This window comes from Varanus komodoensis, unplaced genomic scaffold, assembly GCF_004798865.1.
Source record: "Varanus komodoensis strain SLA01 unplaced genomic scaffold, ASM479886v1 scaffold39, whole genome shotgun sequence".
Taxonomy (NCBI): Eukaryota; Metazoa; Chordata; class Lepidosauria; order Squamata; family Varanidae; genus Varanus; species Varanus komodoensis.
The window spans coordinates 4,071,055-4,093,817 of record NW_025335922.1 but is presented as its reverse complement, the minus strand read 5'-3'; the positions used below and the strand labels follow the sequence as shown (position 1 = coordinate 4,093,817).

General features: G+C 41.7%; 1 protein-coding gene across 1 annotated transcript in view; it reads right to left on the bottom strand.

Moving 5' to 3' along the window:
• The window catches only part of LARGE1 (LARGE xylosyl- and glucuronyltransferase 1), a 386,604-nt gene that overhangs the window by 2,783 nt on the left and 361,058 nt on the right, over positions 1 to 22,763 (bottom strand). Inside the window, exons 12-14 of the mRNA XM_044441252.1 lie at positions 21,808 to 22,086; positions 10,908 to 11,054; positions 5,969 to 6,164 (exon numbers count right to left, since the gene is read on the bottom strand). Coding sequence (XP_044297187.1) covers positions 5,969 to 6,164; positions 10,908 to 11,054; positions 21,808 to 22,086 — 622 coding nt within the window. The remainder of the gene's footprint in view (positions 1 to 5,968; positions 6,165 to 10,907; positions 11,055 to 21,807; positions 22,087 to 22,763) is intronic.

Genomic DNA, 22,763 nt, shown 5'->3' with positions numbered 1-22,763 from the left:
CGGATGCCATGATCTTAGTTTTCTTAATGTTGAGTTTCAAGTCAACTTTTGCACTCTCCTCCTTCACCCGCATCAAGAGGCTTTTTAGTTCCTCTTCACTTTCTGCCATTAGAGTGGTATCATCTGCATATCTGAGGTTGTTGATATTTCTCCCAGCAATCTTAATTCCAACTGGTGATTCATCTACGCCCACCTTTCTCATGATGTGCTCTGTATATAAGTTAAATAGGCAGGGCGACAGTATAAAGCCTTGCCGAACTCCTTTCTCAATTTTGAACCAATCAGTGGTTCCATGTCCAGTTCTCACTGTTGCTTCTTGACCTGCATATAGGTTTCTCAAGAGACAAATAAGATGGTCTGGGACTCCCATTTCTTTAAGAACTTGCCACAATTTCTTGTGATCCACACAATCAAAGGCTTTAGCATAGTCAATGAAGCAGAAGTAGATGTTTTTCTGGAACTGCCTAGGTTTCTCCATGATCCAGCGTGTGTTGGCAATTTGATCTCTAGTTTCTCTGCCTCTTTGAAACCCTGCCTGTACTTCTGGTAGTTCTCGGTCCACATACTGCTGGAGCCTAGCTTGTAGGATTCTGAGCATAACTTTGCTAGCATGTGAAATGAGTGCAATGGTGCGGTAGTATGAACATTCTTTGGCATTGCCCTTCTTTGGGATCAGAATGTAAACTGACCTTTTCCAATCCTGTGGCCACTGTTGCGTTTTCCAAATCTGAGTGTAGCACTTTTACTGCATTGTCTTTTAAGATTTTGAATAGCTCAGCTGGAATACTGTCACCTCCACTAGCTTTGTTGTTGCTCAGACTTCCTAAGGCCCATTTGACTTCACATTCCAGGATGTCTGGCTCGAGGTCAGTGACCACCCCATCGTAGTTATCAGGGACATTAAGCTCTTTCTTGTATAGTTCTTCTTTGTAATCTTACCACCTCTTTTTAATCTCTTCTGCCTCTGTTAGGTCCCTGCTATTTTCGTCCTTTATCATGCCCATCTTTGCATGAAATGTTCCCTTCCTATCTCCAATTTTCTTGAAGAAAGCTCTGGTCCTCCCTATTCTATTGTTTTCTTCTATTTCTTTGCACTGTTCATTTAAGAAGGCATCCTTATCTCTTCTAGCTATTCTCTGGCATTCTGCATTCAATTGGGTGTATCTTTCTCTTTCTCCCTTGCCTTTCGCTTCCCTTCTTTCCTCAGCTAATTGTAAAGCTTCCTCAGATAGCCATTTTGCTTTCTTGCATTTCTTTTTCTTTGGGATGGCTTTAGTTGCTACCTCTTCTACAATGTTGCGAACCTCCATCCATAGTTCTTCAGGCACTCTGTCTATCAGATCCAATTCCTGAAATCTATTTGTCACCTCTACTGTATATTCATCAGGGATACGATTTAGGTCATACCTGAGTGGCCTAGTGCTTTCCCCTACTTTCTTCAATTTAAGCCTAAACTTTGCAACCAGAAGCTCATGATCTGAGCCACAGTCAGCTCCTGGTCTAGTTTTTACTGACTGTATAGAGCTTCTCCATCTTTGGCTGCAGAGCACATAGTCAATCTGATTTCTGTGTTGACCGTCTGGTGATGTCCATGTGTAGAATCGTCTCTTGGGTTGTTGGAAAAGAGTGTTTGCTATGACCATCGAATTTTCTTGACAAAATTCTACCAGCCTGTGCCCTGCTTCATTTTCTACTCCAAGGCCAAACTTGCCTGTTATTCCAGTTATCTTTTGGCTTCCTACTTTAGCATTCCAATCCCCCATGATGATAAGGACATCATTTTTTGGAGTTAATTCTAGAAGGTGTTGTAGGCCTTCATAGAACTGGTCAACTTCAGCCTCTTCAGCACCAGTGGTTGGGGCATAAACTCGGACTATTGTGATGTTGTATGGTTTGCCTTGGATTTGAACTGAGAGCATTCTGTCATTTTGGAGATTGTATCCCAGTACTGCTTTTCCTACTCTTTTATTGACTATGAAGGCTACTCCATTTCTTCTGAGGGATTCTTGCCCGCAGTAGTATACCTGATGGTCATCTGAATTAAATTCACCCATTCCTGTCCATTTTAGTTCACTGATTCCTAAGATGTCAATGTTCAGTCTTGTCATCTCCTGTTTGACCACATCCAGCTTGCCTTGATTCATGGATCTTACATTCCAGGTTCCGATGGAGTATAGAGCTTTGCAGCATTGGACTTTCCTTTCACCACCAGATACATCTACAACTGAGTGTCCTTTCAGCTTTGACCCAGTTGCTTCATTCCTTCTGGCGCTACTAGTACTAGCCCTCTGCTCTTCCCCAGTAGCATATTGGACTCCTTCCAACCTGAGGGGCTCATCTTCCGGCGTGATATCTTTTTGCCTTTTGGTACTGTCCATGGGGTTTTCATGGCAAAGATACTGGAGTGGGTTGCCATTTCCTTCTCCAGTGGATCACATTTTGTCAGAGCTCTCTGCTATGACCTGTCCCTCTTGGGTGGCCCTGCACGGCATCGCTCATAGCTTCATTGAGCTATACAAGCCCCTTCGCCACAACAAGGCAGTGATCCATGAAGGAGGCACTAGTAGTAGGATATGCTAACAGGGGGGAAGCTTTGAATAATGTCCTGGATAACAAATGTCAGTTCCAGAATATACAGCCAGGGTGAAAGCAACTTTTCTTTCTCTTTGCAAAACTTAAAGAAATGCTCATCAGTCAAGTCTTATATGGGCAGGTTAAAGACAATGCAATATATTTTCTCTTACTCTGCTCTCATTAGACCTTAAGCTTTCTTCAGCACAGCTTCCTAAATCATGGCTTCTCTACATGAGGTTGTTAACCTGCTGGTTTACTGAAGTTTCTGCTTCCAGAATCTTTGTATAATTAAGGTTTGCTCCTTCATGCAGCTTTTCTCCCTTAGTTTTTTTTCTCTGCCTTTATGTATGCTGCAGTAAAAAGCCACTAGTTGGCATTGTGGTATAGTGGAATTGCAAAAATATACAAGGGTTTCATCCCTCCATTCACAGTTAATACCAGACTTTCCTTAATGTAAAAGAAGCCAATGAAATGGTTGCAGATGGGAGATGGGAGATGATGGCATTGCATAAAGAACCTGCAAACAACCATGAGTGAGAATCATGCGCACACATTACATGTCTAATGCAGTGCCAGGCATGTGCTTTGCATGCAAAAGGCCCCACTCAGGGTCTGTCTCCCACTGCCAGTCAATGCAGATGATACTAGGATGGATAGGTGAACCTCAGTACAAGGCAGGCTGCTGGGCTCCTAATACTTTTCCCATGTACCATCATCACTGAGAGCGTCGGCATGGGAGACGAATAATGATGTGGGGTGGCAGTTCTGGGGCAGCCACGAGACCCCAGAAACAACCCCTCACTGGCAGAATTGTCAACAACACTTGGCAACTTGAGCAAGGCTGTTACATGTAAACATTCAAGGGTGAATGCTGGCAATGGGCCACTTCGCAAAGCTGGGACCTTATAGACCGAAGGAACATGATGGCATATTTACAGGCAAGATCAGATTGTTCCTTCTCCAATAACGATCAGCCAGACTGGCAGAGGTTTAGAACTGCTGGAGAATAGCAAACAGGGAGGGAAATAAAATGAACCATAAAGTCAGGCTTGTTGTTTATGGGAGTCAAATGGTCTGCAGGACTTGATATTCAAAGGCTGGAACAGCCAAAGAAAACATATGTCAATTTGTAGTGTTTGGTCGAGAAGCAGGTCACTCTTCTTGAACCTGACATTCTTCAAGAAATTCCTGCATAGAGTTCCCTCTGCCCCCTTCTCTGGACTCAGCAGCCTTATAAATCAAAGAGAGATTTATTTGTTTATTTCTATACTGCCCATGAGTCAAAGAGGCTCTCTGGACGGCTCACAACATCAAAATTGGATATATTCCCTTGGATTCAGGAGTCGTTGGGCAGCAGGGAACATCTGGAGCTTTCCTTGGGGTATAGAGAAAGATGCTGAAAGGTAAAATCTAAAGACTCTTCACTAAAGGTGATGAGCTCACAATCCCAGAATTACAGTCAATGAAACTGAAAGTGAAACGGCCTTTTAACCCCTGCAGCATCTTTATGCCAACAAACCATAGGTCCATCCAGTTAGGCATGGGCAGACTTCAGCCTTGTGGGAACTGCTTTCTTGTTTTACTAAAACATGGGATGCAAACAACCAGGCTCACATACAAAATAATTGCTTGGATGGTGTAGACATGCTCTTCAAATTAATAAACAGATGCCTCAGAGCAAATGGCCAGGCCAGGAATTCGTTTTCAGTACCAGAGCGAAGCCTGTAATCCTTTCCTTCCCAGTACTCTGGATTTCACCCAAATGTCCTTCACTGTGCACACACAGCAGCTCTACCACTAAGCCAACCATGGCCTCCTCCGTCTCCTGACAGGCTCCCCAGAGCAGTCTCATTAATTCCAGTGACCATGCTGACCAACTGAGCTTTTTACTTTTTGGCATGACTCCTGGACTAAAGCTCTGGTGACTTTTGGAGAGTTCAGCTGTACTAGGGGCAGAGAGCTATAAGAGCTCTGCCATGAAATGGAGGAGAACTTTGGTCAAGAGAAAGGCCTTGCTAATAGCTTAATCGATTTGTTGCCCCTTCAGTTTTAGAAGCTGCTCTGACATGGTTTTCCCGAGGGAGTCTTTTTCAGGCCAGACACTTGACTCATAAACAATGTTGAATGAATTCAGCCTGGTGCCAGTAGAATTTTTCTCTTCTGGGATGGGAAGAGGGCTGGGTGATATCCACTGCAGCTGGGACAATCCACAGTCGCTGCCACACCCACCTGGGCAGGGGGATACAAGCATCTCTTCCAGCCCTGCTTCCCGTCTCCAGAAAAATTTCCCATTTAATCATCGATGACAAACTTGTGAATAATGAAATCTGCATAGGTTAAAGCTGTGAAAGTTAAGGTTTGACTATATTGTTGGGAAGATAGTAAGCTTTAGCTAGTTTGGGCTGGTGCGATTTTGAAGAAGGTGCCATTTAAGGCTTAGTAATGCTCATGTTGTATTAATAAGTGATTGGTTATTTCTCTTAGTTAATTATTTGTGTGTAAATTGCTTACCTTATAGCCCCATTGCATTGTCTTGTTCCTTAGATTAATTTTCTGTTGGTTCTATAATTACATTTTCATCCTACCTCCCTCTACCCAAGTCAATTCATTACATGTCTCTGCATTTCCATTTATACACTACTCTCATATCTCACTGCTGAGTCAGCATGTTTTCATCATTTCTCATTAAAATAAACCTTTCAAATTTATTTTCCGACTCTGGTTCATCCCTGTTAGCACCGGCTCCCCAAAGCAAGTTCTTCAGAGCTTAAGCCAAGCCCATTTTCAAGGACTGTAAGCAAAGGCAAGATCAGGGACATGCTGTTGCCACAGCAGCCAACCCAGTGGGACCCAGTCGTGACAAGTAAATTCTCCCTTTATATTTGGAGGGCTTCCAATTAGCACGAAGAATGCCCTCCCCTCATGAAAGAATTCCCTGCACATAAAAAGCTAGCTTATCAAGTACAAGAGTATTTATCAAACAGGCTGAAAAGAACCAAGCAATTCAGTAACTATCTGGTGAGTTTTCTGAAAAGCACTGAGTTTGAGAGAGTCTTGGCTGTATCTTCATATGTCATCTATGAAAAGAGCTGATTAGGACTAGCAGCCATTTGGAATAAAAATGATAAGAAGAGACTGCAATTTGTCTCTGGCCGAGTGTAATGATGCGTCATTTTCAATAGTTTATGTGATGAACAGAACTCTCCCTTTTATTTCCAGTGAGTCCTAAGCATCAGTATTCTTTTAACTTTCCATGAACTAATGATAATGCCATAGAAGGAAGACCAAGCCTCTATGAACTCTCTGCACACATAGACATTTTTATTAGAGTCAAGATCTTCTGAGAATCCCATTGGATAGACAAAGTATCAGAACCAAAATCTTTCCTCCTCACCTGTGCATCCAATTCCATTATGTGGGCAACTTTGTTCCACCCAAATCCAACAAACCTTCGGTCATATTCTGGGCAGTCCCGCCGTACCACAACATATGGCTCAAAATCTGCTTCCCATTCAACTTGATAGGGTGTGGTAGCTGTTCGCCACTTTGCAAAGTTTGTTGGTGCGTGCCCTTTTGTCCAGACATGATACCTTGAACAAAGATCAAACAATGGATTGGAAGCAGCACTGACATGGGAGCAAACCTGGAGGCTACTTGGCACACAAAGCTCTTGAAATACTTGAAAACATGGGCATTAGTAGTATCGCTTAGAATGTTTTCTGCAATTACAGACGGGTGCTTCTAACTATCAGGAGGGCAAACCATGACTAAATGGGCAAATCATCCTTGTATTTCTGCTGGACTCTGCAATTTCATTCCTAGTTTTTTAAAAAGTGGCAGTGCTGGAATGTAGATAAGAGATGTTAGCATGCAGATAAAGTTTCTGAAAATGAGCTCAGCCACCATTCCCAGTAATGATAATGGCTTATTATTTTTAACTCTGGAGCTTGTTTTCAAGGCATGCCGGGGTTTGAAGAGGTGCTTTGTTGTTATTATTGAAGAAATTTGGATCAATAAATGCATTAAATAAAGGGCTAGACAAATACGTTCAGTGCCATCACAGCTATCATTCTGTTGCCATGTGCCATCAACACAATTCCATCTAAGACAATCAATTCAATTTACAGGAAAACATTCTTCTATATTTTGTTAAACTTATTCATGTCACAGCTAGGCCTGTCCAAGCACAGCTTGATCTCACCCCATTAGGACAACGATCAATAATTTTCTCTTGCATTCATGCTCCTTAGGCCTTTTCAGAAATCACTGACTTGGGCTCTGCCACGCTTTCTTCAATCAAACAATCCCCTAAACCCCCAAACAAAAACAAAAAACCCAATCCCCCAACAATTATATCACAGGCAAAATGTATTACAGTGTTCAAATATTTACCCTAAAAGCCAGTACATCCACATTCACTTGGTACTGAATTGGACTCAGAAGACCTTGGGTAAAATTTCCATTCACCCATAAACTCCCTGGAAATGTTCACTTGAAAGGGGGAATCTGGCTTGACTTTGGCACCGCCAGGGTATTTTGCATGCTCCACAGAAGTGGAGAAAGAATAAGTGCAAGCAGAGATACACTTCTCCATGGATCTGGCATGAAAGGGACAATGAACAATTTGGAGAATGAACAGTTAGCTTCCCAATGACACAGACAAGCACAGGAAGAAGTGGCGTTCCCTGGCAGGGGTGGGCAGAAAATAGAACTCCAGATGATTTGGACTTCAACTCCAAGCATGCCTCATGATTGGCCATGCTGGTGGGGAACTTCTCAGAGATGAGGTCCACAACATCTGATCTACCTTTTCTCCACCTCTGTTTTATGAAAGGTGTGAAGGTGCACACCATGAGTGGACATGATTTCCCAGTTTTAGTTCCTCGGCTTAAACACAGGAATGGCATTGCCCTGCTCTACAAGGCTCTTTTGATTATGAATTGGCTGCCCAGTCCCTCCATGACACTGGGGATGTTAAGTTTAAAATGTAAGGGTATAGTCTTATCCTTGTTTTTAAAAATATAAGGGTATAATCTGTAAGCCATCTTAAGACGTTTAGTGAAAGACGGGATAAAAATGTTTTATTAAATTAAATTTAAATTAAATTCTTGGTGGGTTAAAAATAAGGGCTCAAAAATTAGGCTTTGAAGGATTTGTTCAATGCGAGTGATGTATTTCTGCTATGGCCATGTATTACTAGAAACTGAAGAGACAGCAACAGTTAATTTCAACAAAACAAACTCCCTCTTGTAGGGATTGCAAACCAGCTAGACATTTTCCAGAAGATCTTCAACATTTCTACAATGGGGGATCATAGTATTTGATTCTTTATGGAGATAGTGACTTTTTATAAGATGAAAGATCAGACAGAAGAATAAGTGTAGATGAAGGAGAACTGCTCTTTCGTTGTTACTGGAATTGTTGTTACAATTTTAATCTGCACAGTGTAATCATACAAGAAACTCTGGACACAACAAAGCCTTCATTACGATACATGAGCCTTAGAACAAAAGACTCTCCTTGGGGTATACATGTTCTGAGATGAGAGACTATACTTTGTAAAAAGAGAAAAGAAAACAAAAAATTAATGAGTCACCCACTATATCACTTGCCTTAACCCAGATGGTATAATGCCCTTCAGCAACATAAAGAGCACAAATGATCTTGTGGCTAGTAAAGAATGAAGAGTAGGGAGTGAGCCCTAAAGAATGCCTTGCAATTTTATGGGTGGCTTTCATAATGCACAAGGTGGGATTCTGAGCACCAAAAACTCATCTGGCTGGATAGGTGCCCACGACACTAAAAAGAGTGAATGGCCCCATTAGCAGACTAAAGCACGCCAGCAGACGAGCTCCCACAGCCAGGGAACAGGTCAAAAGAGCTTTAATATAACACCCCTGATACAAAATCCAGAATGAAGTCATACATTATTCTCCACTACAAAGTTCTTATATTCAGAACTTCCAGGCAACCACAAAATTTGCTGGGAGGGGGATACAAAGAGGGAATTTACAATGGAGAACTATTTTCTATTTCTCAGCTGCCCAAAGGTAGGAAAGGTCACAATTTTGGGAAATAGGTGACAAAAGCAATTTCACTGAGGGAAGATTGCAATCTAGCACTCGGCGAGAGGGTTTGGAATGCTTCAGGCATGATCAGCAATCACTGTCACAGAGGCCTTTGCCCATCAGTATGGCCTCAATGGTTACTAATGACTTATTAAACTACCCTAAAAATAGAGGCAGAAATTGTTGGCTGCTGGGGAAGGGGGGCATAGACTGTTTTGGTGGCATTAGATGGGTCAAGAGTTACCTAGTGCAAAACTAACTTGGAAAGATACTAATCAACTATACCCCCTACACCTCTGTCATTTTTTAAAAAGGCAACTCCCTACTGGGAAAATAAATAAATGAAAATGTAATTGATGATGGTTATAAAAGTAAAGTCAATTTAGAACTTCTCTTTTCCAGTAGAGTTTATTTTTAACTAGGAAAGAAGCTGTTACTTTACTATTACTATTTTAAAACAACAACACACAACTCTGTAATTACTGTATAATTTCAAAAACACAAGTAGTTTAATAGTTTGCTTATGTGCTTTCTTTTTTGTACTAGTGCTTCATCTTTCTCTTCGTATCTTTCCCCTGTACAGTTTAGCCTCATCACTTACTTGCAGGAAAAGCCACGCAACATGGGAACAGAGCACAAAACATAAAAACAAAGTGATCCTCATTCATTTCAGCAGGGCTTAAAATGGCTCCACTCTTTGAAATGATGGTTGGATGCAGCAGTCATACTTGATGGACTGGATGCTGTGTTCATAAAACATGGCAGGGGCATTTTAAGGATGGTGCCACCAAGGAGGCATGGCTCACTGCTATTTCGTGCAGTTCTCCAGCACCTTGGCTCCATCTGGTCTGGAGAAGGGAGTGAGCACAGGTGTAGTTACAAAGGAGTGAGTCAAGGGAGTGGTTCCACTGTTTATTAAGTAGGCTTGGGTCTTCCAAGTCTGCAAATTACATTCCAACCCAGTGCTCTACCTTCTCATACGATTCAATTCACATCAAATCTCACAGTATACCAACAGAACTGGTTGCTTAGAGTTACAAAGGAGAAAGATCCTATACAAGGAAGTACTAATTTTCTCACCTGAAAATACAAGGAAAGCCGCTCGCCTGCAACCCCTTGTTAATCCAACGGAGGACCATCCTCTATCTTCTGTTTGTCCCTCAGAAGCATTTTTTGAGTCTCAGGACCACACCATCCTTTTGTAAGCATTTTGGATACCAAACCTCTAACCACCCTAACAAGCCAGAATTCTCCCAAGTTTCCCTCTATCCCCTCAGGAGTACATGTATTAACATTTGTTTGTTTGTTCATTTATTATACTGTCTTACTTGCTCTCAAGGTATCCAAGTAGCAAACAACAATTACAAAAACAACACCGTAAAGCAATAAGGTTTGGAAGTTTTACTGTTGTACCTGCCATGCACCCAAGATAAGGTGCTCCTAGCTGGTGCCAGCCTCTGCCTTGTTAAATCATCACCTCTCCCTTCTTCAGACAGCATGAAAAGTGATCCATCACTTTAGAGATCACTTTTGCCCCTACAAACCTTTCCTGCCTCCTTTTCCTGAGTTCTGCTGCAACCCATTTTCAATCCCTCTCTCCACCACACCTAAAATCCCAAACTCAAAAGCCTAAAACCACACTTCACAGCCATGCGACTCACACCATTATGCCTCATGCTGTCTTTATCTCCCTTTTCTGAGAAAGTCTCATTGCAACTGCTAGACAGAGTCTGGAGAGCTACAGGAGAATTTGAAGTCTGACCAAATTGGACATGGCATTTTTTGGGTGTACTGAAGGGATCAGGGAGCGGAGGTGTCAGCTTCTGCAGGGCAGGAAAATGTGGAGCTGCCTTTCCCTCTGTGCCCCTTCAAATGTCCATAGGTTACCCATAATTCCTGAGATCAGATAGTTATGGACAGCCACATTGGTTTGCTTTGTTCATTGCTATTTTGATTTACTTATCTCAAAGCTCTCATCCTTTTTATTCCACCTGCTCTTTTTCCTGCACTGCTTGTCATGGTTCATGCTTTTTTCTGTGTCTTCTCTGGCCTTTCCCAAGTTCGTGCCATGTTGCTATGTTGGATTACATTGCTACTATCCCTCATGCATTAAACAATAAGAACAAGTTTTCACAAACCTTTATAGATTTCAAACATAGTTTGAATATGTTTTAAATCAATGACCAACTGTGCTTTTTCTCCCATTCCAAACCCATGGAAAGGTATGGGCTAAAATATCTTTCCTTAAGAATATACATTCCATACCTGAATGTGAAGAGGGTCCCCATGTCCAACATAGACAACAGCTCTGCTTTTGATTTGGGGAAAGAGAGGCGATAGCGGAGGGTCTCAAAAGCAGGTACAATGAGAGCCTTTTTTGTATTGGCTAAGTCCAATTGGACAACAGATTTCCTGGCAGAGAAATGCAAAGAACATATTTGTTTATACTTATGTACTGTGTAACATAATAAAGCCCCATAGCAATCCACATACAGATCTTAAAATTTATATTTACAATTCAGCATTAAAACAATTCCAGCCATAAAAACAAGACAAACAATACAAGAAATGGTAAGATGTGATTAGGTGCAATTACTTAAGAGAACAAATCCAATGGCTCATTGAAGGTGTCTGAGGGGGCCATCAGCTATTTTGGATTCCACTTCTTAGCATTTCTTTAAGGTAGCTAACAAAGACAATTGAGATATACTAGCTCCCCGGTGAGAATATCCTATTTTGTTACACTTACAATATAAATTTCAAATTCTCATTTACCCTCAGAGCTGTTTCAGATACAACGATATGAGGAAGGAACAGGAAGCACAGTTGATATGTACCTCCAGTTCCTCTTGCTTCTCTGCCAACACCACCAAGGAAAGTTCATGTTTCTCCCTGCGAGGCGATGCATAATGTGTCCTCCCCTGCACAGCTCCTACATACCAGTAATACATTGCACCACTGGCAATCTTAGGAAAACTAGACTATTAATTTTGCCATTTGATTTTGAAAAAGTACACCTTTTTCAGCTGCTGCAGCACACCGAAGTTATATGAATAAGAAACACGCATCTCTTTTCAACATTGCCAGCCCTATCAATTCCTGTTATTTCTTTGAGTTATTCTGTATAATTTTCTTTTCAAATTAGAGAGAGAGAAAGCGAGGGAGGAAATTTTCAAGCAAACTTTACTTTGTACATGTATAAAATGTAAAGTCACTGAGATGTTACTTCATGCCTGAGTTCATATATTTTGAGGTGGTTCTCCACTGCTACAACAGGCTCTAAGAATTAGCTCAAACTTCTTCAGCCCCCTTTTTGTCCTTGGACCTGATCGTCTGCAGATTATACTCCTTATCCTTAGATGAGGAAAGTTCTACTAGTTGTAGTAGCTAGAAATGAAGCCGTCATACTGGAAGGCTGGACAGAAGGGATTGGCTACCACTATCTTGTCCTGCTTTTGAGCTTCTCTGGGTCTTCCTCGAGCACATGAATGCTGGATTGCACGGGTATTTCCCCCACCCAGTATGACAACTTCTGTGTTCTTGTCCCATCATTTGTGCTCTTGTCATGTAATCTGCTTAAGCAGCATCTGTTCACATTTGCCCAAGAACAAGTTATGCTTCAAATGAGCAGCCAATGTAATTCAACCTGCTAGAAAATCCAGTTCAGGTGGAGGACTGAATGCTTCACACATGAGAGAGAGCGAGCGAGCAAACAAGTCTGCATATTCTGAAGACACATACATTTCAGGGAGAAGAATTCTATGCATTTCCTCTTAGAAATACCAATTTGCACATGTTTGAACATGGAGACATATGGAAATGTGGACATATGGAATTTTTACAGATTCTGGTAAAAAATAAACTGAAAGTCATTTGCACCAGCCAAGTGCAATGGCTACACTTATTTCTAGCATGAAGAGGACTATGTTGTACCCGCATGCTAAATGTTAAATATGGGGAGACTTTAAAGGGCATGTGGTGGTGCAGCGGATTAAACTGCTGAGCTGCTGACAGAAAGATCGGCAGTTCGAAGCCGTGTGACAGGGTGAACCCCCAAGGCCCTGTTCTTAGATTTTGCCAGCCTAGCAATCTGAAAGCATATAAAGCGAGTAGGTAAATAGGAGGTACCATTCCATTTCATTTCAGCGCTCTGTGGGGTCATGCTGGCCACATGACCAAGGGCATGTCCTCAGACAGTGCTGGCTCATGGCCTTGAAACGGAGATGAGTGTCACCCCCCAGGGCCATTTTGGCTAGCGGAGTAAAATCTGCACGGGCTTCTTTCCTTTCCTTTCCTTTCCTTTCCTTTCCTTTCCTTTCCTTTCCTTTCCTTTCCTTTCCTTTCCTTTCCTTTCCTTTCCTTTCCTTCCTTTGATCAGGATGTGTCCATTTCACACCTTCTGCACTGAAACAGGCTTGCATACAAACTGTTTTCAACTTGCAGCTTGCAATGTGATAATGTGATTCGTGGCCCAAACCAACAGAAAAAAGAAGGAAAAAAGAAAAAAAAAAGGATGGCTTGCATATATTTGAAAAGTGTGCATGAAAAATGTGTACTCTTAATAAATGCACTCAAATACACCTTAATGAATGAGAGATGAATATTTTAAAAATGCACAGAACTGAGGCATATTGCTTTGGAAAGCACATTCAGATTTTCATGCAAAAAGAGAAAAAAAAATCCAAAGCTTGCAATCTGTTAGAAATTTGAGTTAGATGCAAATTGCTTTGAGATGCAATTTGGGGAATTTTATGCACTCAAATTTGCAGATCCCTAAATAGGGAAGTGTAGCTCTATGACTTTTTCATTGCAGGGGTGATGACATCATCTATCTGAGCACCACTCATAGAATATCCATACTCTACCAGCAAATCAGGGGATAACAAGGCTTTCAAATCCAGAAGTCAGAGAACAAGGAAAAATAATCAAGCAGAGTCTGGAAACTTCTTTCCTGTTCTTTGCTAGGGCTGTCTATATGGTCTCGGCAGTTAAAGGCAGCCTATAAATACATGTATAAATATATGCCAGAAGTTTCAGCACTAATACTTCTTTGCACAATTGTTTTCATTTCAGCTAGCTGGAGATCTTTTGTTAAACTCACAGTGTGTTTTACAAGTTGAACCTCTCCAGTCAGAAGCAGGTGCTACTGTTGAATTCAACAGAGCTTACCCTCAGGCAACTATGCATAAAATTGCAGCCATTCCTGCTAGACCTACCTATGAAATGCTGTTGGTTTGTTTTGGAGGTCTGTGTTTTATGATGGGGTTTGTAACCATGACTTGTTGGTAGGGGAAGATGGCTGTATCTTTTCTCCGGGCCATGACTAAAAGGGTTTTAACTGACTTTGCTTCAGGGAATATATTAAAACAGGAATCTTAGGGTGGGTGCAACTATTCCATGAGCCAGTTAATGCTTATAAATAACTGGGAATGGTTTACTCATGTGCACAGTGTAAAAAAAGTATCTCAAAATTGGGATAGCTCCTTCCATAAGCGGAATTTTTTACATTCCCAGCAGATGTCATTCATGGACCAGCCACTTTAGAATTCCATGAATATTCTCATCAAATTTATATCCTGCCCCCACAGCTAACCACAAGAGCATCTGCACAGTTCCAACTATTGTCACAAGAAATCTTTCTGCACCAGTTTTTAAAGGGTTATTTCTTCTTAAACAGTCAATCTCTCCTTATGTCAGATTCAGCTCTCCTTAATAGGATTAACTCTAATGATATTTATACCACCACCATGGGCATCCAAGGAAAATATTAACAAGTAGCAACCTATCTCCAAGCTCAAGATCACAACCCCAATGACAGCAAACTATACGCTAAGCTTCATTTTCACATCAACTGGGGAAAACAAGTATTGTTTGAATAAATGTAAGTTTCAGAGTTTTTTAAAATAGTTTTCAATCCAAGATTTCCCCTCAGGCCTCTCTGTGTGGCTGTTCCATGAAATAACTCTTAGGCAAACTTTTCTAGAAGTCGTTTGAAGAGTCTGCATCAAATTTCCTTGTCAGTGCACTGAGGTTATTGAATTTTATCAGCCTCCCATTAAAACTTCTGGATACTTTTTCCCTACTTTCTCCCCCCACCCCTCCACACCCCACATCAATTCTAATTGACCCAGGCAACTGCTTCTAAATAGAAAGTTCTTTTACAAGCAGCCTCCTCCAGCTGCCAAAATTATTCACTGTTCGTGACACTCTTAATGATTCCACCCACTGCTTCTGTAGCTTTGGCACAGAAGTTGGTGTGACCGACAAAGTAGCGAAGCAGTAAGAAGGTGCGGTGAAGCCATTTGTATCTAATTAAAAGCAGTAGGGCTAAGCTAGTTAACATTGATTAAGCTAGTTCGCTTAATCATCACTTGGGGTTCCTCTGCTGTCACATTAGACTACCCGGGCTTTATTTTTCTCACTGGAAACTGGAGTCAGAATGGGTTCCTCCTCTATTGGAAGAAGAATCCTATGTGTGCTTTCCTGACATGTTGTCTAGGGCATTTCTAGGGAGAAAGACCCACATGTTGGTTTGGGACAGAATGCTGACCTATTGCTGGTCTTAATGGCAGATCGGGTGGTTCAGCAATATGCCTACTCCCATGAGGTAGAACATTTTCCCAGCAGTGCCAACCCCTTTCTCCCCCAGACTCCCACTGTCTATACCTCGCCCCAAGGAGGAAATAACAGTCTGAGGGTAGCATGACAGTTCTAGAAAAAAACATTTTGTGTTTGGTATTGTTGTGCTTGCAACCACGAGATTATCTTTATTTATGTAGACATAAGCAGAATGAGAAGACCTTTCCTATCCTAAGTGCAAACAGCTTTTTAAAAAAATAAAACAGAGAAATGAAAGGAAGTTCTAACAAGCAATTAAGAAAGAAAAGGAAAAGAAAGGGCTAGTCTGCCAGTTACATTCCCACAGGTGCAGAACCAGGATGAAAAATTCCTTGGTACATGAGATGTATGGATGATAATTACTTTCACTGCATTATTTGACAGGTCTTAATTTTTCAACTAGATGCATGATAGTAATACTGATTGTTGAATTTGTTTTTCTATGTGTTTGTCCCATCCCTAGCCCACAGAATTGCAGGTTAAGAATATGTACAGCATGTTTTGGTGGGCATCTTAGACATGTTTGCATGCAGCTACAAACCATGGCTTAATTAACTGTGATTTCTTGAATCACAGGCTATTACTATGTATGAACTACTGTGTTTGGCCAGGCTATCACTATGTATGGGTTAACTGGGTTGTTAAGCACAAACAACCCATGAACAGAACCTATTGTTTGTCATTGTGAAATGTGGGATGCGAAATTCGGCAGGCCACGGAGCCAGCAGACAAAAGCAGTAAAAAATAAAAACAAAAATAGCCTCTTTACATGACAGTACTACAGTGCCAGACAGGCAGTTGAGATATGAGGAGGAAGAAGGCAAAGGAGGAGGGAAATGAACAACCCAGGGACTGAAAAACCAACCATAATTTTTCCAGTCCTCTGCTAGATAAACACTGGGAAGACCAACAAATCATGGGTTAAATAAACCATGATTAGTGTTATGGGTGAGCTTGGTTTCAGGCAGATTTCTAGTAGTCAGTAGTCAGATTTCTGTTAGGGGAGACACTTCAACTCTGTCCAAATGCCTGGCAGCAGACTGTACAAGTCCATCCTCCTCCAAATCCACATATCATATTAATGAGTTATGGCGTAAGGGTATAAACATAAGGAGATCTCTGGATCAGCTCAAAGGCTTATCTAGTCTAAAATCTTGTTTGTCAAAGTGGCCACAGTGGCCAAGCAGCTGGGAAAGCAACAAGCAGGAAATGGGATGGGCACGGGCTGAACCCCAGACAATCATTCCTCAGCAAATGACCCATGGAGACACGGTGGCTCTGGTCATGGAAGCAGCATATGAGCACCATGACCAGCAGCTACTAATAGCCTTATCCTCCATGGACTTGTTTAACTTCCATTTAAAACAAAGTTGGTAGAGGCATAATTTAAGTTTTAATTGTGGGGCTGTATACATAAAAGGCACAAACTGGCTTGAACTGGACATTCCATCCCAGAGAGTACTGGGCATGAGGGTCAAAGCTGTGGCATTGCAAAATAGCTTCCCTAAAACACCTGCCTATTCTATGAGTGGCAGAAGTATTATTGTTGCTTTTGGCTAGGACCATCTCCAAAGGTTTTTTCCTTTTCTTTCTTGGAGTAGGGAAACTATCAGCAGCAGTGGCAGACTGGCTACTCTCTTTCTTTAGAATGCATTCACTCATTCCTTTGTTTCTGCTGCTACGTGTGACTAGTGTAAGAACAGAGAACTTATGGCAGCCACATGCTTACCATTTGGGGTCTTCTCCATTATAATAGATATATAATCATCTGGGGGCACAGTAGCCAGGGGCAAATGCTATTGCTCCCACCAAATAAAAAAAAAATAGTTGGTGTACTCAGGGCAAAGAAGTCCCTAAAGTTCAAAACAAAAAAGTAGAGGCCATTATGCAGATCAGAAGAAGCAACCCCCATCCAAGAGAATCTGGTCACCCAAACCAGCTACACAGGAGGGGTCGGGGGGAATGCGGAAGGAATTTTGCTTGTTCTCCCTACCGCAAGAGTTCCTTACTGAACTTTCTGAGCAACTCCATGGTAGGATAGAAATGCCTAACAGTTCAAAGCACCACACCAAAATAAACCGGTCAAGATGAAAGCTAAAGTGTCATAAAACTTAAATCTACTGCAATTATGCCCAAAAATGTCACATAAAGTGATGTGAGCCAACGAAGCTAAGCCTCATTGGATGGCAAGGTAGTTTCCACTTGTTATTTCTTTGCCATAATTGCTGCCTGACTTCGGACAGAAGAATGAGAGCTTCTCAAAAGAAAATACTACCTAAAGGCTTAGATCTTGATAGTGTATCTGAATCTGAGACCTCATTTTGAAGAGCTATAAACTCATTTAGGAGATATTTATTTTTCAATTTGTTTAATTAAAACTGCTCCACTATTTACTTTGCTAGCGCTGATGCCATATGTGTTAAACATTGCCATTTCATAATCTCACTCAGGTTTGACTCGGTATTTTTAATTTATCTGTCACGTGCTCTACTGTTTGAACAAGAAAGATTTGTGCAGTAGCTGTCAGAAGCAGTGTTTCATACAGGCCAGGTAATAAATCTGGATATATTCTAGGACGCTGCTTATTTATTTCTATACAATGTCTGAGAAGATTAGTTCAGGGTTTGCACATAAATATCTGCTTCCCACCACTCTGCTCGTTCAATCTCTGATGGTAAAGAAATAATCTGTGGGGAACATTGATAATTTCTCCCTCAACCTCCCTGCCCAGTCATTTCAAAGGCCTGATTCTAATAATTCTTCATTGTAAGGTACACATTATCAAGACTGCAGATAACTGACGAAATGGCTGAGGGCTCATGCTAGTGTAAACGCGTGTGGCCATTCTGGATCAAGACTACCATGTGCACTCAGCTGGGAGGTGGAGCCTTCTTTCCTTGCCACTCTCCCTCTCCCAGGACAGCGTGGTCTCCTCTGGTGCCAAAAAATCTCCACTGGTGTCAATGGAGGTTTTTCTCTCTCACTCTCACATGCTGGGTGGGATAGGTAGGAAGGCTGAAGCCAGCAACCACCACACAAGCAAGGTGGTCCTCATCCAGACTGGGGCTCTGAGCACTTACAGTATCATTTAAAAAAAGTTGTGTCGTTGTTGGTACATGTTCTCAGACTTGTGGTAACCCTATGAATGAACGTCCTCCAGAATGTCCCATGCTTGATGGCCCTTATCAGTTTTTGGAAGCAAAGTGAAGGGAAGCGAAGCAGAAGTTAGGACTAGCTATATACTAGCCATTTACTATACTCGTAGCATGGAGTTTAGCCCTAAGTAGCAAGGATGGAGACAGGTCATTGCTCTATTGTTGAAGTACACGGGCTCACACTCTGGTACTTACACTTCAGAGGATCCAAGCCAGGAAGGGCTGGGTGGACGTGTGGGGCAGCCAACCTGCCTGGGCCCTTGGACAGCTACTGTTTATAAGCATATACAACCTCAGGCTAGATGGACCAATAGGCTGACAAGTCAGCTTAACAGTCGCATGTATTTACGATATAAGAGGTTACATTTATAAGAGAATGTATGCCAAAAGGGCGTTGTTCCTTGTTTTTCTGTCAAACGTTAGGCTTGGGCAGGTTATGGTAGGATTTCCACTGTGGCAATGCTATTTATTAAGCTATTTCAGTGTGTGGCAAACACATACACAGATTAGCCAGTACAATTTTCATTGCTTCCTCTGAAGATTTCTGGAGATTGTAGTTCAGTGAACTGTTGAGAATTATTAGATGTTTCTACCTTTCTGTTTATAGCACAACAGTTCCCAAAATTCTCTGGAAGAGGGAATGACAAAGTCAAGCCCCTCTCTCTCTCTCTCTCTCTCTCTCTCTCTCTCTCTCTCTCTCTCACACACACACACACACACACACACACACACACAGAGGGAGGGAGGGAGGGAGGGAGGGAGGGAGGGAGGGAGGGAAGAAATCCTGAGATTCCTTTATCATATAAAGGAGACTATTTTTAGTGGTACTGTCCTAGGCTATATGGAAAGTAAATTGCCCCCTTGTATGTTGTGGAAGAACTCCTCTAGCTTTCAGTGTGGTGATATGAGCAGAGTAGTCTGCATAAATCAGTCACATAGGCTGGATGAACTACTGAACTATGTTTTTGCATTATATGATTTAGGGTTGCTGTTCCACTCTCTTCTCCTTCTCCATCTCCAGTACAGCTGCAAGCAGTTTCCCGATTTCCACATCAGTTTTCAATTAGCTCCAGTTTTGCATTATGCCTGAACCCTACAAGATGGTTACACTTGACTGTGGTTTCTTGAAGTGAAACAACTTTACAAATCAGTTTGACTTGTGTCTGTAAACCATTGTTAGGAAAAATCAGAGGCCGCCTAGCTTTGGACCTTATTCTAAATTGTGGTCAACTAAAAATGGATGCAAAAACTACCAATCCTCCACAACAGCTGTACTGAAGAATGAACAGAGAAGGCCCAAAACTCATTTGTTAAACATGTCTTGTAAGCATGCAGTCCAAGACTAATATTCTAATGCCTCTTTGTATTGCCCACTCAGAACTGTTTTTCCTATGGCAAATCATTTAGTGTGGTGAGGAGAGTATTTTCCAAATTGGGACATAGACAAAACTATAAAATGGGCAGGCAATGTCACAAGTGTTCAAAGGCATCAATGTAGACATGTACTAACTGTATTCTAACATGTGACAGAAGCACACCAAAGTGGGGGTGGTTTTCTAAAAGTAGCTGTATTTTTATTCACTGCTCTGAAATGGAAAACCTATTATACTTCCTAAGATTCCCCAGGGTACAAAACATAAGAACAAACGAAGGGTGCTAACTTGTGAGCATCACATGTACAACAGCTCCTAAACAAGATTTGTTCCAAAGTACAAAGATGCTGCTAAGCTGAGTTTAAATAGCACCCAGTGACCTTAGTAAGGGCAGTCTGGAAGTCAAAACTGGGGCGAGGGGGAAGTGGTTACTAAGTTTTCTGCTGCTTGACTACAGACAGAAAATAAGGAATATTAACTATATTCAGTGTCAGTCAGAGTAAAATAAATAACCACATACATCATAAGCTGGGCATTATCTACATCAGAAAAATGGGGGATTATATTTCTAGAGCCTGTAGTATGATTATGCTGAATATATATGAAATACTCTGCGTGGGAATGGACATGAACAGAAAAACAAGAACAGATGAAGCTGGTAGGAGTGAAAATGGGTTTGCTGAGAGCAGGATGAGCAAAATAATATCTCTTGTAAAGCAAGCAGTCATGGAAAATCACGGATGCCACATCCTTTGTCTGGCCACATGGTGTCCTCCTTGCTCCATGTACAAGAGGAAGGTAAGACCGAAAATCTCCATTAAGTGAGGCCATGTAAGTGGAGCAGAGGTCTGAAGACCGCAAAACCCAACAAGTTCACATTTATGGCTATACAATACACATTGAATCACTCCTCCACCCCCTTGAAAGTCCAGTGCAGTAATTATTCTGCCCTGACAAGATCTTATCTTTCAATCACTTATCCAACCTGCTTGGATCAGAGCTCCACTTTCAAGGTACAGTACTGGGTTAACAGTATGTCAGAGAGATAACAACTTCAATAACATTTTTCACATCCGCTTGTTAAAGGCATCGTAGAAGCATAGACAGCAGAGATGAGAGAGACTGGTAGGTTATCGGGTCTGTTTCCATGCCAAGACTGGATGAGATTGTCCATTTATTACAGCTTTTGACCAGTTTAATGTTAAACAGTGGTTTGTAATGGGGGTGTCCACCACTTCCCTTGAGAATATATCCATAGTGAACTAGGCCTGTAACTTAAACTCAATTACCAGTCTGGACACTTTCTACCATAATGCATTGTTCGTCTCATATGCTTACTCTGCTGATCCTTTGCCTCTTCAAGTTTGACTAGGAGGCCAGGGCACCAACGATTCCTGTTGTTTGTGCAATCCTTTTGTATAAACAATCCTTTTATTCTGACCCAATTGGCCAGGCGTACACCAGAGAAAATGAAATTCCACCCTTGCCTCTTTACCAGGTTTTGCACACCCTGAAGGAAGGAACTGAAGAGGGTTCTTTGGAGAGCACCTGAGCTTCTCCAGTCTTAGTGTGTGTTCCTCAGGTGCCCCTTTGGTCTCTCATGGAAGTTGATCATCTGCTCCCTACACGTCCCTGGAGCTGAACACATATGCATGCATCTTCTGGTTTACTCCCGCCTTGCCAGTCCCAGAAAGCTAACGCTAACCCAACCCAGCTCAACTTTCAAGGTACAGTACTGGGTTAGCCAAATGTCAGAGAGATAACAACTTCAACAACATTTTTCACATCTGCCTGTTAAAGACCTCCTGAAAACATAGATAGCAGAGACGGAAGGCACCGGTAGGCCTCTTTCCAGTCTCATCCAAGACTGGATGAGATTGGGACACCAATCCCTGAAAGCACACCCCCAAAGGCATAGATCTTTTCCCTGACAAAACTGTAGATATTGTTGGGCTTATAAGCAGGAATCTGCAGGAATGTGTGGATGTACATGTGTGTGAGAAGAGTTTTGGTGCTTACCTGAGGTACTCGTAGAGTCCATACATTGGCAAGAAGTCAATATCTGAGAGGAACATGTATGGGGTGCTGATATGCTTCATAGCCACATTCCGTAGGAGATTCACCGGATAGAATTGGCCCTCCTTGTACACGATGTGGTATCCAACATTGTGCCGGCTCATGAGGACCTCAGAACCTTGGGCATAACGCAGAAACTGTTGGGCCTCTGCATCAGAGAGATAGAGTGCCAAGCTGATTGGCCCTTCCCAGTGTTTGCAGATGGCTTCAAGCATCTGAAGTCTAAGAGGAAAAAAGAAGGGTCAGAAAAGGATTGGGGCGCCCCCTTTCTCTGCCTCACTTCTGTAATGGACATGCCTCAACATCCACAACTGCATTAATGTAATAGGATCCTCTGCCAAACTTGAAATCTGTCTCTATCTTTCTCATGCTAAATCCCAGTAAGAGCAGGTGCATTCTACATTTTCTGCAGAAATGTATTTCTAGAGAAAATGCAGAATGTCTCATATAGAATGAATTCTCATGTTACTGTACCACCACAGAGAAAAAGGATGGGGGAGAATGCAGCAGACTGTAGTTCAGAGAATGTTAGCAGAGGCAAATGCCTCCTTCAGTATTTTGTAGCAATGAAAACGTGTAAGCCATCTTGTAGGATGGAAGCAGTAATTATTTCACTGTTTGTTCTAAAAAAGCTGGGGAAATTAGAAGGCAAAGTAAGTCTGTATCAAACAGACATAAAACTCCTTCATATAGTCAGACAGATGTTTTTGCAAAAGCAAGGTTTTGTAGTAAAAAACTCTAATGCTTGAATTATACAAAAAGAAATAAAGTTCAACATGATTGTCTTTAACAATTTCTTTGCAAGATGCGTCAAGAATTTAAAAACAAAACAAACACTGCAGTTAATTAATACCACTGTTACTTAATCTGAGCACCTGCTTGGTCCATCCAGAAATCAT